A 12,584-nucleotide genomic window follows, 5' to 3' on the forward strand; every position below is an offset into this window, starting at 1 on the left:
TACCCGGCCGATGGAGCGGGACGCATTGCCAGCAATTCAGCCTGGGTGGTCCATCCGTCGACGTGGAACAAACAATAACAATAACAACAAGCATGTAGATATCGAGCCGCCGTCCTAGGATGCAATAGATACCCTCGTCCACGTCCTTGGGGCGGTCTGAACTCAATTCGGCACCCTACGCCCTGTCCTGTCTGGGACTTGCTCGACCGCCAAAGCATAGCGACAGGCATCTGGGCGAGAGCGGGCTTGCGGGTCGTCTGCACCCCTGCCCAACGTTGAATGGAGGCAAATAATCCAGTCCGTCCCAGGGCTCTTTTGGTAGTTTCAACCTGCCGGGACCAAATCGGACATGGGACGAGCCAAGTGCAAGATCGGAAAGATACGAGGCACAGCTACACAACCTCGAACAATCTGGCGTGGAATGAGAGAAGCGACCATATTTCCACGGTCCACCGCTACAGTCCAACCTCCCCCCCTCCATGTCCATTACGGGTCACGGATACACTCCCGCGATCTTGCCAAACGAGATGATGCCGACGTCGTTGTCTCGATTTTGGCGCCGAGCCCCTCGAGCCCCTCGAACCGCCCCTCCCCCTCCTTTTCACTCATCCCTTTTCTGGCTCAAATCCCAAATGTTTGCTTTCTTTTTCTAGCTTGCACATTTCGGATTCCGGTCTTGTCTCTCATTTGATAATACGGACGTGAAAATTTTTCAATCCTCCTTCTCCTTTTACCCCTTGCACTCGGCGTCTGCGCTTGGGTAGTTTGCTGTTTGCTTTTGTCCATGACCTGATTGCTGGTTTGTTGACGTCTCTTGGGCCTGGGGCGTTTGGGGGTTTGCGCTGTGCCGAGGACAGATGCAATGCTTGGATGGTATCAACGCTGACTTGCATGACGAGGCGCCACTGCCTTTCAAGGGGGTTAAAAAAAAAAAAAAACCACCCACCGAGAAAGAAAATTGAGGCTGGTGCCAGCGCAACTGCCACCCTCCTTTTCTTTTCCAGACTCTCTGTGGTCGTCAACTCCCCGTCCCTCAAACGCGGCGCAAGTGCTTCCTCCTAGGTTCCCAAATGATGATTTGGTGCATGGCCCAATCCCACGCGCCTCATCATCCCCGTCTCTCGATCTTGCTGTCATCGCCCTCCCAGGTCATTTGGGAAGTGTCCTCCCTTAACTCCCTCCCTGTCTTGCCTTATCAAAGGTGTCATAGGTATGAGAAGGGGGGGGGGGTAACGTATCCGTGCTCCACGAGTCCACAACGACGTCCAGACTCCCCCAAGTCTGTCTTAAGCGAGTCACACAATTTCTCCGTGTCTTCCATCACTGGATCCATTGCTTCCATCGCAATATCCCATCATTACGGATGTGTTCGTTGACCAGGGCCTCTGTAATTAGCCCACCCGGAGTTTCAGGGAGCTGATCGTCATCCGCTGGAATTGTTAAACCTTCATCCACTCTGACACTTTCCGGAGTCCGTTATTGCCTTGTCAGGCTCACTGCTTCTTCGGCTTCCCCTTTGGGTCTCTTCTCTCTCGTAACCCTGGCGGCACCTTTTACATCAGAATCCCCCTCCCCCTCCCCCTCCCCCTCCTCGAACTTGAAATCGAACTCGACCGCCCCTCCCCCTCTCTGTGAACCATTGACTTTGACCCAGATTTTGTTGCCAGGTATCTATGCGTCACGGTCACTCATCCTAGACCTTGCACGCAAGCCTGTTATTCGCTTAATTGCACTTATACAGTCACCGCCTCAGATCCCCTGTCGATACCCTGAACCGGCTACTGGGTCCCTTGAACCAGAGGGAGAAAGGGTGCAGAATCTGTCGAATCCTCACCGCGTTCAAACCAGCGGAGGGGCATCGCATCACCATGGTTGAGCACCAACGATGCGGTGAGTCCTTGCAAGTGCATCTTCACCTTGTCGGCATCGAACAACGAAATGTCGGAGTGGGGGCTTCAAACGGCGGACAGGCAGAGAGCCATCAGGGGTACGACAGAGTGCAGATAGGGCAAATCCTGTCATATCATGTCGGTGAGGGGAGCGGTTAACTGTCAACTTGCACTTCGCTTGCTGGGGTTCAGAAGGGGCCTCTCTCGGTGCCCATGAAGCGCCGCCTTCCCTCTGCTGTCACAGGCCTCTGCGACGCCGGCATCCGCAACCGCCATGCTCGCCTTCTGCCACCTGTCCCCTGCTGAGTCGACAAGTTGCAACCCGCAAAGGTCTTCTGACCGACATGATAATTGATTGTGGACCTGGTCGCGCGATGCGCATTGAAGAGGATGCTGCAACTTCGTCCCCTAAGCTGGCTCGACGCTTGACTTACCTCCTACCCGCCCAGCTAGCCTGGCCACGATCGAGGGGGATACCCGTTTAGTGAAGCTAGCCTGCACCCCAGTCCGGCATTCCCTTCAACATCTGTAGTGTTGGCCCCTCTCGTGGGATATATGGGCCTAAGAACTCGACTTATCCTAGGCTAGATCCCCGCCATTGGCCTGGCAAATCTAGGAGTCCACACGAGCGGACGCCGGAAGGCGACCCAGAACCAGAATTTGACCAGGGCAACGAAAGGAAGTCGGGAGGGGAATATTGCCAGGACCCAGAACAATCCGGGCTTTCGGTGCCCTTCGAAGATTGAGGCTTCGAAATAGGGCAAGGCGTGCCGATACAGAACAAGTGGATTGTCAGGACCGGCGACCCGGCATTACCGTTGCGGCGGCTTCATTCGTTGACACTCGGTTTGACAATTTCAAAACCCAACATGTCCCTGTATGTAGCCCGAGCCTATTCGTCTCAAGTTCTCGAATCGCGGCTCTGCGGTAGAGTAGCGGGCAATGCGTAGCAATGTGCCCAACGCGACCCTGGCACACCGTTCTTTTGATGACAAGGAAAGAAGGAAATAGAGGCGGAAAAAAAGCCAAACCCCTCGGAAGGCCTTCAGAATAGTGGGACAGACTACTATGTAGATACCGCTATTGAGGCACCTCCACGTCTGGGCACGGAGGAGTCAGGGTCACCTCGCCGCGGCACGGTTCCGGTCAACCGGTTCCCCGTTGGCAGCGCCAGGCTGTGCTCCGCTTGCTGGGATGTCTGCTGGCACCGGTTTGGTGGACCTGGTGGGCTTGTCTAATTAATTGCATCTTCAAGGGCAGCTTCAGAATTTCCAGACACTGGCAAGACTGGCTCCTCTGTCATCCGCTGCCCCCCGGCTACCCCTCGGATTTCCTTGTGTTATTTCTCGCCTTGTCAATGTTGTTCAGCCAGTGGTAGTTGCCATGGGCAATATCGAGTCGCGACTTGACTAATTGACAACATCTGAGGAGTTTTGTGAGGTCTGTCGAGCGGCACATGTATACAGTTCGTGCACAGCCAGACAGAGGGTCACATCCAGTAAGTTCTCCTTTCTTCTCATTTTCTCTGTACAAAACTAGGCGGGCAAGCATCTGTCCGGAAGGATTGCGGAGAGCACGCGCCTTGCGGAATTTGGGCCTTTGTAGGCCTCCCAGTGGGATGAGCATTTCGGAATTTGAGTTAACAGGTAATCCGCTACTGCGTCGTAGTTGACAGGCAGATCAGCAACGCTTTGTATGCGAGAGGCTGAAAACGACTGGCAGCTCGCCCCTGGCGATCACAGAGCCTGGCTGGACAGAATCGCCCGCTGAATCTCCGATGAGCATGGCACGTCTGTTGGGCTCTGCACACTGGGATCAGCATCAGTGCAGCGTTGGGGTCGGCGCGGGCTCAAGGCCCGGGAACGCGGACGAATCACGACCTGAAACCGATCTCTTTAAAGCATCCCGATGCACCAACAATCCACTGTCAGACATTCGCTCTACTCAACCGATCTTGCGAACTGCTAAGCGCATTTACCAGTACTTCGGACAGAGCACGCGGCTACAATGACGAGTATTCCATCTCATGTGCGACCTTTACACAAGAGGGGGAACAGCGGGTGCAACCCCTTTATCCCGAAAGTTCAAGGCCCTACCACCTCCCTGGCCCATGCTCGAAGCCGTGGATTGGGTGCGCATCTTGTTTCGTAGCTTCACAGCGTGCCCCTTCAGACCGTTTTGGAGAACCGTTACAGACGCACACGGCGAATGATCGAGTCCCAGCTCTAGATCAACGGATATCTCGGGTTTTATCTGCGTTGCCACACCGCGCAACTATGGCTTCTCACATTTGATGTGGTCGATGGAGCCTTCCGTTCGGGGTAGTCATTTTCCAGCTTGGCGGTGCTGGTGGCGTCAGTAATGCCCCCAAACAAACAGCTTTTGTCTCTGCCCCAAGCCTTGGGCAAAGATGTACACTGACTTGTAGCTATGATGTGCCAGAGCTGTATCGGATAACGGCGCATCCGATCGCATCGAATCGACGACTAGCGAACCGTCGCTGGCGCGTGGGGTGGCACGGCGGAGATGCATGCCAAATCACTTGGCGACAGCAGCAGACCATGGCGACCATTACAAGTGCAAGCGGCCCTTCCAATACACTCTCGGCACAAGGCCGTGCAAGGCAAGAAGAGAGTCAAGACATCTGGTGGGTGTTAGTGCACGAATCGACGCGGGTCGAAAGGTAGGAACGCAACGGCGTAGTCTACCCCGCCGGATCGGGTACGGATGCTCCTGGAGCCGTCGGCAAACACAAACATGACGGATGATGAGGCATGGCTATCCCATCTTCAGATATAAAAAAGAAAAAGAAAAAAAAGAAAAAGCGGCCACTAGAAGGGGGTAGAGTGGCAGCTGCAGCCACAGAGCCATAGCCGAGGAGGTGGAAGCTCGTTCAAGAACCAGGATAGGGTTGAGTTCGTCCTCAGTACGGATATGAGGTCTCTTGACCTGCCCGTATCTGCCTGAGGCAGCAAAAGAGATGCTGAATTCATATGAAAGACTGGCTGAGGGTAGGTAGGTAATTGGTCCCGGTCCCGGTCCCGGCCCCAGCCATGGCCTCGAACGCTGTACAGTGTGCAGATGACAGGCTCGACTCTGAAGGATGGTGGAATGGGACGGGACCAGGACACACCACAGAAGGAAAAGAGAGAGGGGGCAAACAAACCGCCTCAATTCCGCACGCGGGGAGAGAGTAGGGAGACACTCACAGTAAATTAGCGAGTGCTTGGCGAGGACCAACCAACAGGCAGTGCAGTGCGGCAGGTTGACGGGACAGTCAGCACAGTGCACCGAGGCATCCAGCCCCCGTTCACGCTCGCGTCCTGTCCTATGTTTGTGCGGGATCCACACCGGTGTAAGACGGCCCCTGCCATAAGCCCTGTCGTTCGTTCCGACTTTCCCCTCCTCTCTCTCTCTTGGCCGTCGCATCGGTCTCTTTTGGGTACAGTGTCCAAATAGGTACTCTACCACGCACCCATCGACAGCTTCTACGGCGACCAAGACTTTACCATGCATCAACTCCCGTGCTGTACTTTACTTTGTGCTTGTTTTATTATTATCATTTCATTTCACGAGAGTGGTTCAATATCGGCATATGGTCACGGAAACGCGTGTCTTGATGGAGTGACGCTGTCGAGGCTGTGTCAACCCGACGGCTGCGAAGACAAAGGACGCGCCCGTCAAGACAGACGGGATGGGATGGAGAGTGGAGAGAGGGGGTCGAGGCCCGTCGAGTACCTTGGCTGCCCGAGATAAGCCCGCACACTCAGTCGAGACGGGAACCATTTGATGGTTTCGCTCCCCCGCCTGGTGGCTCCTCCTCAAGGTGATCTCCTTTACAGTGCTTACAGTGCCTGCACACAACAGGATGTCCTCTTCGAGGCATGCTGTCCGCCACACATCACATCATCCCTCTCCCACACTTGCGCGCTCGTACACACAAACGCTCGCACTGTAGAGACACGCTCCCCCCGGCAGGTACTTTGCCGAACACACACCACTGCACCTCACTTTAAACCGCGTTTCTGAGTGTGAGTGTGTGTGTGTGGGAGCGAGATAGAGATAGAGGGAGACGGAGAGGGAGAAGAGGGGGGTTGAAGGCTCGCCTGGCCAGTGAAATTTCGCGTAGAGTGACTATCGCCCCGCCCAATGGAGGCGGGCAGGCAGGGTCCAGGAAAAGCACGAGGAGGGGGGGAAAGACGGGAGGAGGAGAACGCAGCCGCTGCAGCTGCAGCACCGTGGCCAGCGCCCCCATTTACGGTCCTTTTCTGCTAAGAGTCTGCAAGTGAGGTACCGGCCGTACCCAAAGATACTGAGGCGCGGCCAATGCCGCAGTCTCCCCCCACGAGGTACCGCTAGCCGCCATCACTATCATTTTCGCCTTCATTGTAACCAAGGCAGGGCAGTGTGATGGCTGCCAATGCCAATTACATTGGCAAATACACCGCGGCCATCACTTTGTCCCCAGCACCACACCTCGACAAGGAGGACAAGGACCACGACCACGACCACGACTGCGACCACCAAGACGACAGACGCCGGCCACCATATACATCCATTGCTAACATCTTTTTCAACAGCTGGCGGCGCATCAGGACCCCGACATACATCGCCAACCGGCAAAGAAGCGTCCGCCGAGACCCCCTGGTAATCCCGCTCCGAGAACGCTAGACGATACAGGTCTCTCGGGGGGCTTCTTCATCAAGCGTCGGGCGATCCTCCTCTTCATCCCCCCTCCCGCTGCTCTACGCACACAACGCAAAAAAATTCCCAGCGAATCGTCGCCCTCTCTTTCAACACGACTCTACCCGCCGATTGCATCGCTCATCCCACCAGTCAGCGTCTTGCACCACGACCGCTTCCTCAGTCATTCAACGCGACTGCAACAGTGAAAGCGAGCGACCTCGTCGACACACGGCTGCGCCTGTTGCCAGACGAGACGAACGTCGCCCCCGCAACATCCCCCCTGGTCCAACCTGCGACTCCCTGATTGTGGATTTCCTCAACTCAACAACCCGCGGCCAGACCGACACACGTCTTCTCCGCGACACTTACGACTGACGACCACCTCCGCCGGGACCGGCCAAGCTCAAGCAACAAAATAGCATACAAACGTCCCGGATCATGACTTGACCCTTCTCCCCTCCTTGGGTAATCAGCGCGACCACCTCATCATGCTGATGACACAGACCGCAGTGCCGGCACTAGTTCAGGGTCAGAAAAACAACTACACTTCTCGCAAAAAGCCATCGCGCGAAAACATCAATCTCGAATCCAACAATTACTACCCTTCGCAACCGGCGTTGGGCGAATCCAGCGTCGGCCAGTCCTACTCATCTTACTCCCAGGCCATCACCTCCTCCTCGTCCATAATGAACGGCATTGCGGGGACAGCCCCGCCGGGCACCATGTACGTCCGAGCGCTCTACGACTACGAGGCCGACGACCGTACGAGTCTTAGTTTTCACGAAGGAGACGTTATTCAGGTCATAACACAGCTGGAAAGCGGTTGGTGGGACGGTGTTATCAACGGCGTGCGCGGCTGGTTTCCTAGCAATTATTGTGCAATCGTCACGAGCCCCGACGAGATCCCCGACCATGACCAGAACGGCCATCTCGACCATGTCGATGACGAGGGGGACGAACAAGAGGTTTATGACGAGCCGCTTGAAGAAGACGACGAGTCGGAGCTGGACGACCCAAGCGGCCTGCCGCTCGAGGGCACGGAGCTTGGCGACAAGTCGAGGGCTGATTTCTGGATCCCGCAAGCAACCCCCGATGGCCGTCTATTCTACTACAACATGATGACGGGAGACCGAAGCATGGAGCTGCCCTTGGAATCACCTGTTTCGACCAACGAGACTGGCCCGCGAAACAGAATGAACGTAAACGTTCCAGAGAAGACACGGCCTCCCCCAGAGATGATGGCTAGAGGTTTGACGCAGGACGAGGACGAAGATTCCGAGGCTAACTCTGCCTCTGAGCTGGAGGGGGAATCTTTGATGCTTGCGTCCCGCGGGTCTTTGGTAAGAGTTCTTGCTATGAATACTGTGGCGCACTGGTTGTCTTTGCTGACCGATTCGTTCTCATGATAGCCTCGTCATCGTCGGTCTCGAGGTGAAATGCTCTCGGCTTCCACGTCCATGGACTCCATGAACGGAGCCGCACCGGCCACGAGGGGCAAGAACGACACCTACGTGAACCCTAACCTAGCGCCTAGTACGACGCCAATGATTGCATCGGCAACCTCCTTCACCAGCACATCCTATAACACGCCACCAAGCAGCTCCGTTCCTCGGTCATTTTTCGACGACGGCTCAACGCCGCCGCTGACCTGGACCCGCCTGGTGTCCAACATGCGGAGGGCCGTAGATCGCTATCGTGATGCCATCACCAGCAACAACCGTTCCGAATATGTTGCGCGCGCCGAGGACATCTCCGACCACCTGAGGCTACTTCTGGCGGCCGGTTCTGAAACAACAGACAACCATTCTGGCCAGCCCTCAATTATCTCGACCAACAAGGCCCTTTACCCTCACTTCAGGGACATGATGTCCAAGTTTTCCAAACTCGTAATCTCTTCCCATATCGCTGCTGCGGATTGGCCCAACGCCGAATCGGTCCAAAAATGTCTTCAAGAGGCCGACGGCGTGTTGCTCGGGGTCTTCAGCTATGTCGAGATTGCTCGACAACAACGTGGAGAGGACATTCCCCGTCTTTTTCCTGGATTTGTTATCGGCAGTTCCACCGGCGGAAGTTGGCAGAACAACGGACTGGGTCCTCGCGATCCCATCACGGCCAACTTCCTGGAAGACGAGGAGGGCGTCGTCGAACCCACAGCGATTCTGGATGGCAAGCTCCTCGAGAGGTTGGATGAACTTAAACGAATGCTTGTTTTCAGCCTTCGAGAGTTGGACAAGAACCTGGTCGTGGCGGACAAGATCATTACCCCTTTCAAGCACGAACTAATTGGCAACAATGTCTGTTTCGCCGGGGGCAAGGTCGTAGAGACGTTCAAGCCATGGATCGCATTGATAGAATCAATCGATCTTTCGTCCCTCGGAAACAGCTTCCAGACGCCTCAGCTAGCGGACTTCAGCGCGAACAAACAGAGCTTGTACGACAACATGTCTGATCTTCTGCTTGGCTGCCAGGCCGTGGCAGGGCCGTTGGCGGACGAATGGGCCGAGGTGCGAGGCGAAGCTTTGGAGAACCGCCTTGACTACGTCCGCCAATGCGTCAAGGCGCTCGAGACGAACTCATCGCATATTGGCTTCTCCCTGCAGCTGTTGTCCGAGCAAGTTCAAATCAATCTGCAGCAGCAAGTGGAATCAAGGCAGAGAGAAGATGCCCTCCAACGCGAGCAGCTCCGGAGAGGAGACACTTTGCCGTACGACCGACCCCACCAGCGCACAGAGTCGCGGACCACCCAATCACGACCCGCCATGATCACCTCACAGTCGTTCACCGAAGGGGATGCCACTGGAAACTTCCGTGGAGGGGACTATTCGAAGGTTAAAAAGATACTAGGCGACGATCCGAACCCGCAAAGCAATATTCCCCCGGTTGACGAAACGCCAGAGTTCCTCAAGCTGGACCATGAACCCGATCTAGCCTGGGACAGCAAACTGCAGCCCCCTATTGTCAAGGGCGGCACGTTGGAGGCTCTCGTTGAGCAGCTAACGCGGCATGACAAGCTAGATTCAAACTTCAACAACACGTTCCTTCTCACCTACAGATCTTTCACGACAGCGCAGGATCTGTTCAAGCTTCTCGTCAACCGCTTTGGTATCCAGCCACCTGAAGGTCTATCACAATCGGATTTCGAAGCATGGCGGGACAGAAAACAAAAGCTTATTCGATTCAGAGTTGTCAATATCTTGAAGAGTTGGTTCGACAACTTTTGGATGGAGGAGCACAATGAGGAATCGAAGCAGCTTATCAGGGACGTCTACACTTTTGCGAGGGACACCGTTAAGTCGACAGAGACGCCAGGTTCCGCGCCCTTGATGGCGGTCTTGGATCAACGTCTAAGTGGCCAGCAAGCCGGGGCTCGCCGCATGGTTCAAACCCTCAACCAAAACACACCGTCTCCCATTATGCCCAAGAACATGAAGAAGCTCAAGTTCTTGGACATCGACGTTACTGAATTTGCTCGGCAGCTCACTATCATAGAGTCTAGGCTCTACGGCAAGATCAAGCCCACCGAATGCCTCAACAAGACATGGCAGAAGAAGGTTGGCGAAGGAGAACCGGAACCTGCGCCAAACGTCAAAGCTCTCATCTTGCACTCGAATCAAATGACGAACTGGGTGGCAGAGATGATCCTGGCGCAAATGGATGTGAAGAAGCGCGTCATTGTCATCAAACACTTTGTTGCTGTCGCAGACGTAAGTGTGACCAGGCAGCCGTAACATGAGCCTCGTACTAACCTCCTACAGAAATGCCGAAGTCTAAACAACTTTTCCACGCTTACCTCGATCATTTCGGCGCTTGGTACAGCGCCGATTGCTCGTTTAAAGAGAACTTGGGATCAAGTACCGCAACGGACACAGGGCGTGTTGGAGACCATGAGAAAGCTCATGGCTAGCACCAAGAACTTTGGCGAGTACAGAGAGGCTCTACATGTGGCGAACCCTCCCTGTATCCCTTTCTTCGGTATGCCCCCCTCCAATTGGATTCCTTTGCCACCCGCATGAAAAGCTCGAATGCAATGCTGACATTGTCTCAAGGTGTTTATCTTACCGACCTAACCTTCATTGAGGACGGAATTCCGTCCATTATTAAGAAGACTAACCTCATCAACTTTGCCAAGCGGGCGAAGACGGCTGAAGTAATCCGTGATATCCAACAATACCAAGCCGTTGGGTATTCACTACAGCCCGTCCCAGAGCTGCAGGACTACATAATAAGCAACATGCAAGCTGCCGGGGACGTGCATGAAATGTACGACAAGAGCTTGCAAGTGGAACCACGCGAGCGAGAAGATGAGAAGATCGTGAGGTACGTAGCATTGAGAGAGCAACCTGCAGCGTTTGGCGCGGTTTCATTCTGGGGCTTACCCCCCCCCCCTTTTTTTTTTTTTTTTTTTTTTGGTTGCCCGCGAGCGAAGTGTTCTGCTCGCGGCTGTCAAGCCGTCAGGGAACACCATATTTTATGCGCTCGGCTTCCTTTTCTCATGGCAAATTACTTGTCTAATACCCGAGAACGCTGGCTTACTCTATTTGATCGTGATGCAGGGTTCTTGCCGAATCTGGCTTCCTATGATCGACCGTTGCTGGGATGAAGAGGCACCCTTATTGCGCATATCCATACAGTCAATTCTAGCATGATGGGTCAGTCGTAGCACCCTGTCCGACGGAAAGATTGTGGCGCACAAGTTGCCCAACACCATCGACCTGTGTCCTACGAACCGACCCGCCGGGACAGCGACAGGAGAATTGATCCATGGGCGTTATGTCAGCTCCCCGGCCGATGGATTTGACACCAAGCAGCGCGGGAGAAAGAGGCAGACACGCCATCCCGACCAATGAATGGTTCAACAGACTGGAGTCCAAGGATATCACCCCCCCCCCCCCCCCCCCCCCCCCCACATAGGAACGGGGAAGGAAATCCATATATTTCCACCGGGAGGGAGAGAAAGAGTGTGTGTGTGTGTTTGTGTGAGGACGATACCATGTCGAAAGACGTACGCTGAGATAAACGTGGGCCTGGCACGGCCGAGACGATGGGACACGGATGACGGCCATGCCCTTGTAAAGCGATGGCGCTGGTGGAATAAGACCTGACTCGGTATGTGGCCGGGGGCAGAATGTGGAGTGGACCGACTGAATTGAAAGAAAGAAAATATATATTAAAAAAAACTTAGAACCCAAAAAGAGGGAGGATGAAATGAACGAATTTTGGTGTATGGTACCCTTGGACAACGCCACACTGGATATTCTCAGAGATGGGCAGGTAGCAGGTGGGGTGGACGGAGGACTAGCAGTTCAGTTTCCTCAAGACCATGATACGATATCAAGAATGAAGGATTGTTGGCTGAACGTGTCACCACCCCAGAGTGCACACATGTGTGCTGGGCTTACCTGAGACTAATGATTCCGTGCCTCAGACAGGCGAGTTGGGACCGGTTTTTGATTGGCAGTCCACGTGTGGCGAAGCTGCCACCCCCTTCTAGGATATTTGAAGGTCAATATGACCGGTCTGGGGGGTGATGGATAATATGGCCGGCGCTAGCCTCCTTGCCAACCGCCTACGCAAACGCTTAACTTGATTATGTGCCACTCACCCAGCTTAAGACCGCCCAGCAGAGAGCAGAGAGCAGAATAAAAGAGTAAGAGCAGGTAGTAAAGAACCGGGAGCGAGTGTAACTAAGTGTATACAACACATTTGGGAATGCAAACTGCGGGCATGCGGGTGAGGGGGGAGGAGGAAGGGGCAGGGGCGGCCAAAGAAGAGGGAGTTCGTCATGTGTCGGACGCAGCCAGCGGGGGCAGGGGAGGTAATACCCATCGGCCATGGTTGGCAAACAGGAAATAAGTGCTCCGCCACCAATCACATGTGATGGCATTGGCCCGATTCTACGAAATCCTCCATGCGACCAACACCCCTCCCCCAATTCCAAGAATCCGGGGGAGGGGCAGCGGGGACTGTTACCGTTTGTCGATGCCGACGGGTGGGTGTCAATGGCGGGGT

At 54.8% G+C, this 12,584-nt stretch overlaps 1 protein-coding gene across 1 annotated transcript; it reads left to right on the forward strand.

Moving 5' to 3' along the window:
• Positions 1 to 7,063: 7,063 nt before the first annotated feature.
• EsH8_IV_000636 (ras guanine nucleotide exchange factor domain-containing protein) lies at positions 7,064 to 11,156 on the forward strand (the record flags this gene model as incomplete). The annotated part of the gene is made up of 5 exons (XM_083265526.1): positions 7,064 to 7,915; positions 7,985 to 10,279; positions 10,331 to 10,547; positions 10,622 to 10,892; positions 11,129 to 11,156. 5 exons carry the CDS (start codon positions 7,064 to 7,066, stop codon positions 11,154 to 11,156), a joined length of 3,663 nt encoding a protein of 1,220 aa, XP_083124421.1.
• Between the last annotated feature and the right edge of the window lie 1,428 nt (positions 11,157 to 12,584).

This window comes from Colletotrichum jinshuiense, chromosome 4 (genome assembly GCF_051148585.1).
Source record: "Colletotrichum jinshuiense chromosome 4, complete sequence".
Lineage (NCBI taxonomy): Eukaryota > Fungi > Ascomycota > Sordariomycetes > Glomerellales > Glomerellaceae > Colletotrichum > Colletotrichum jinshuiense.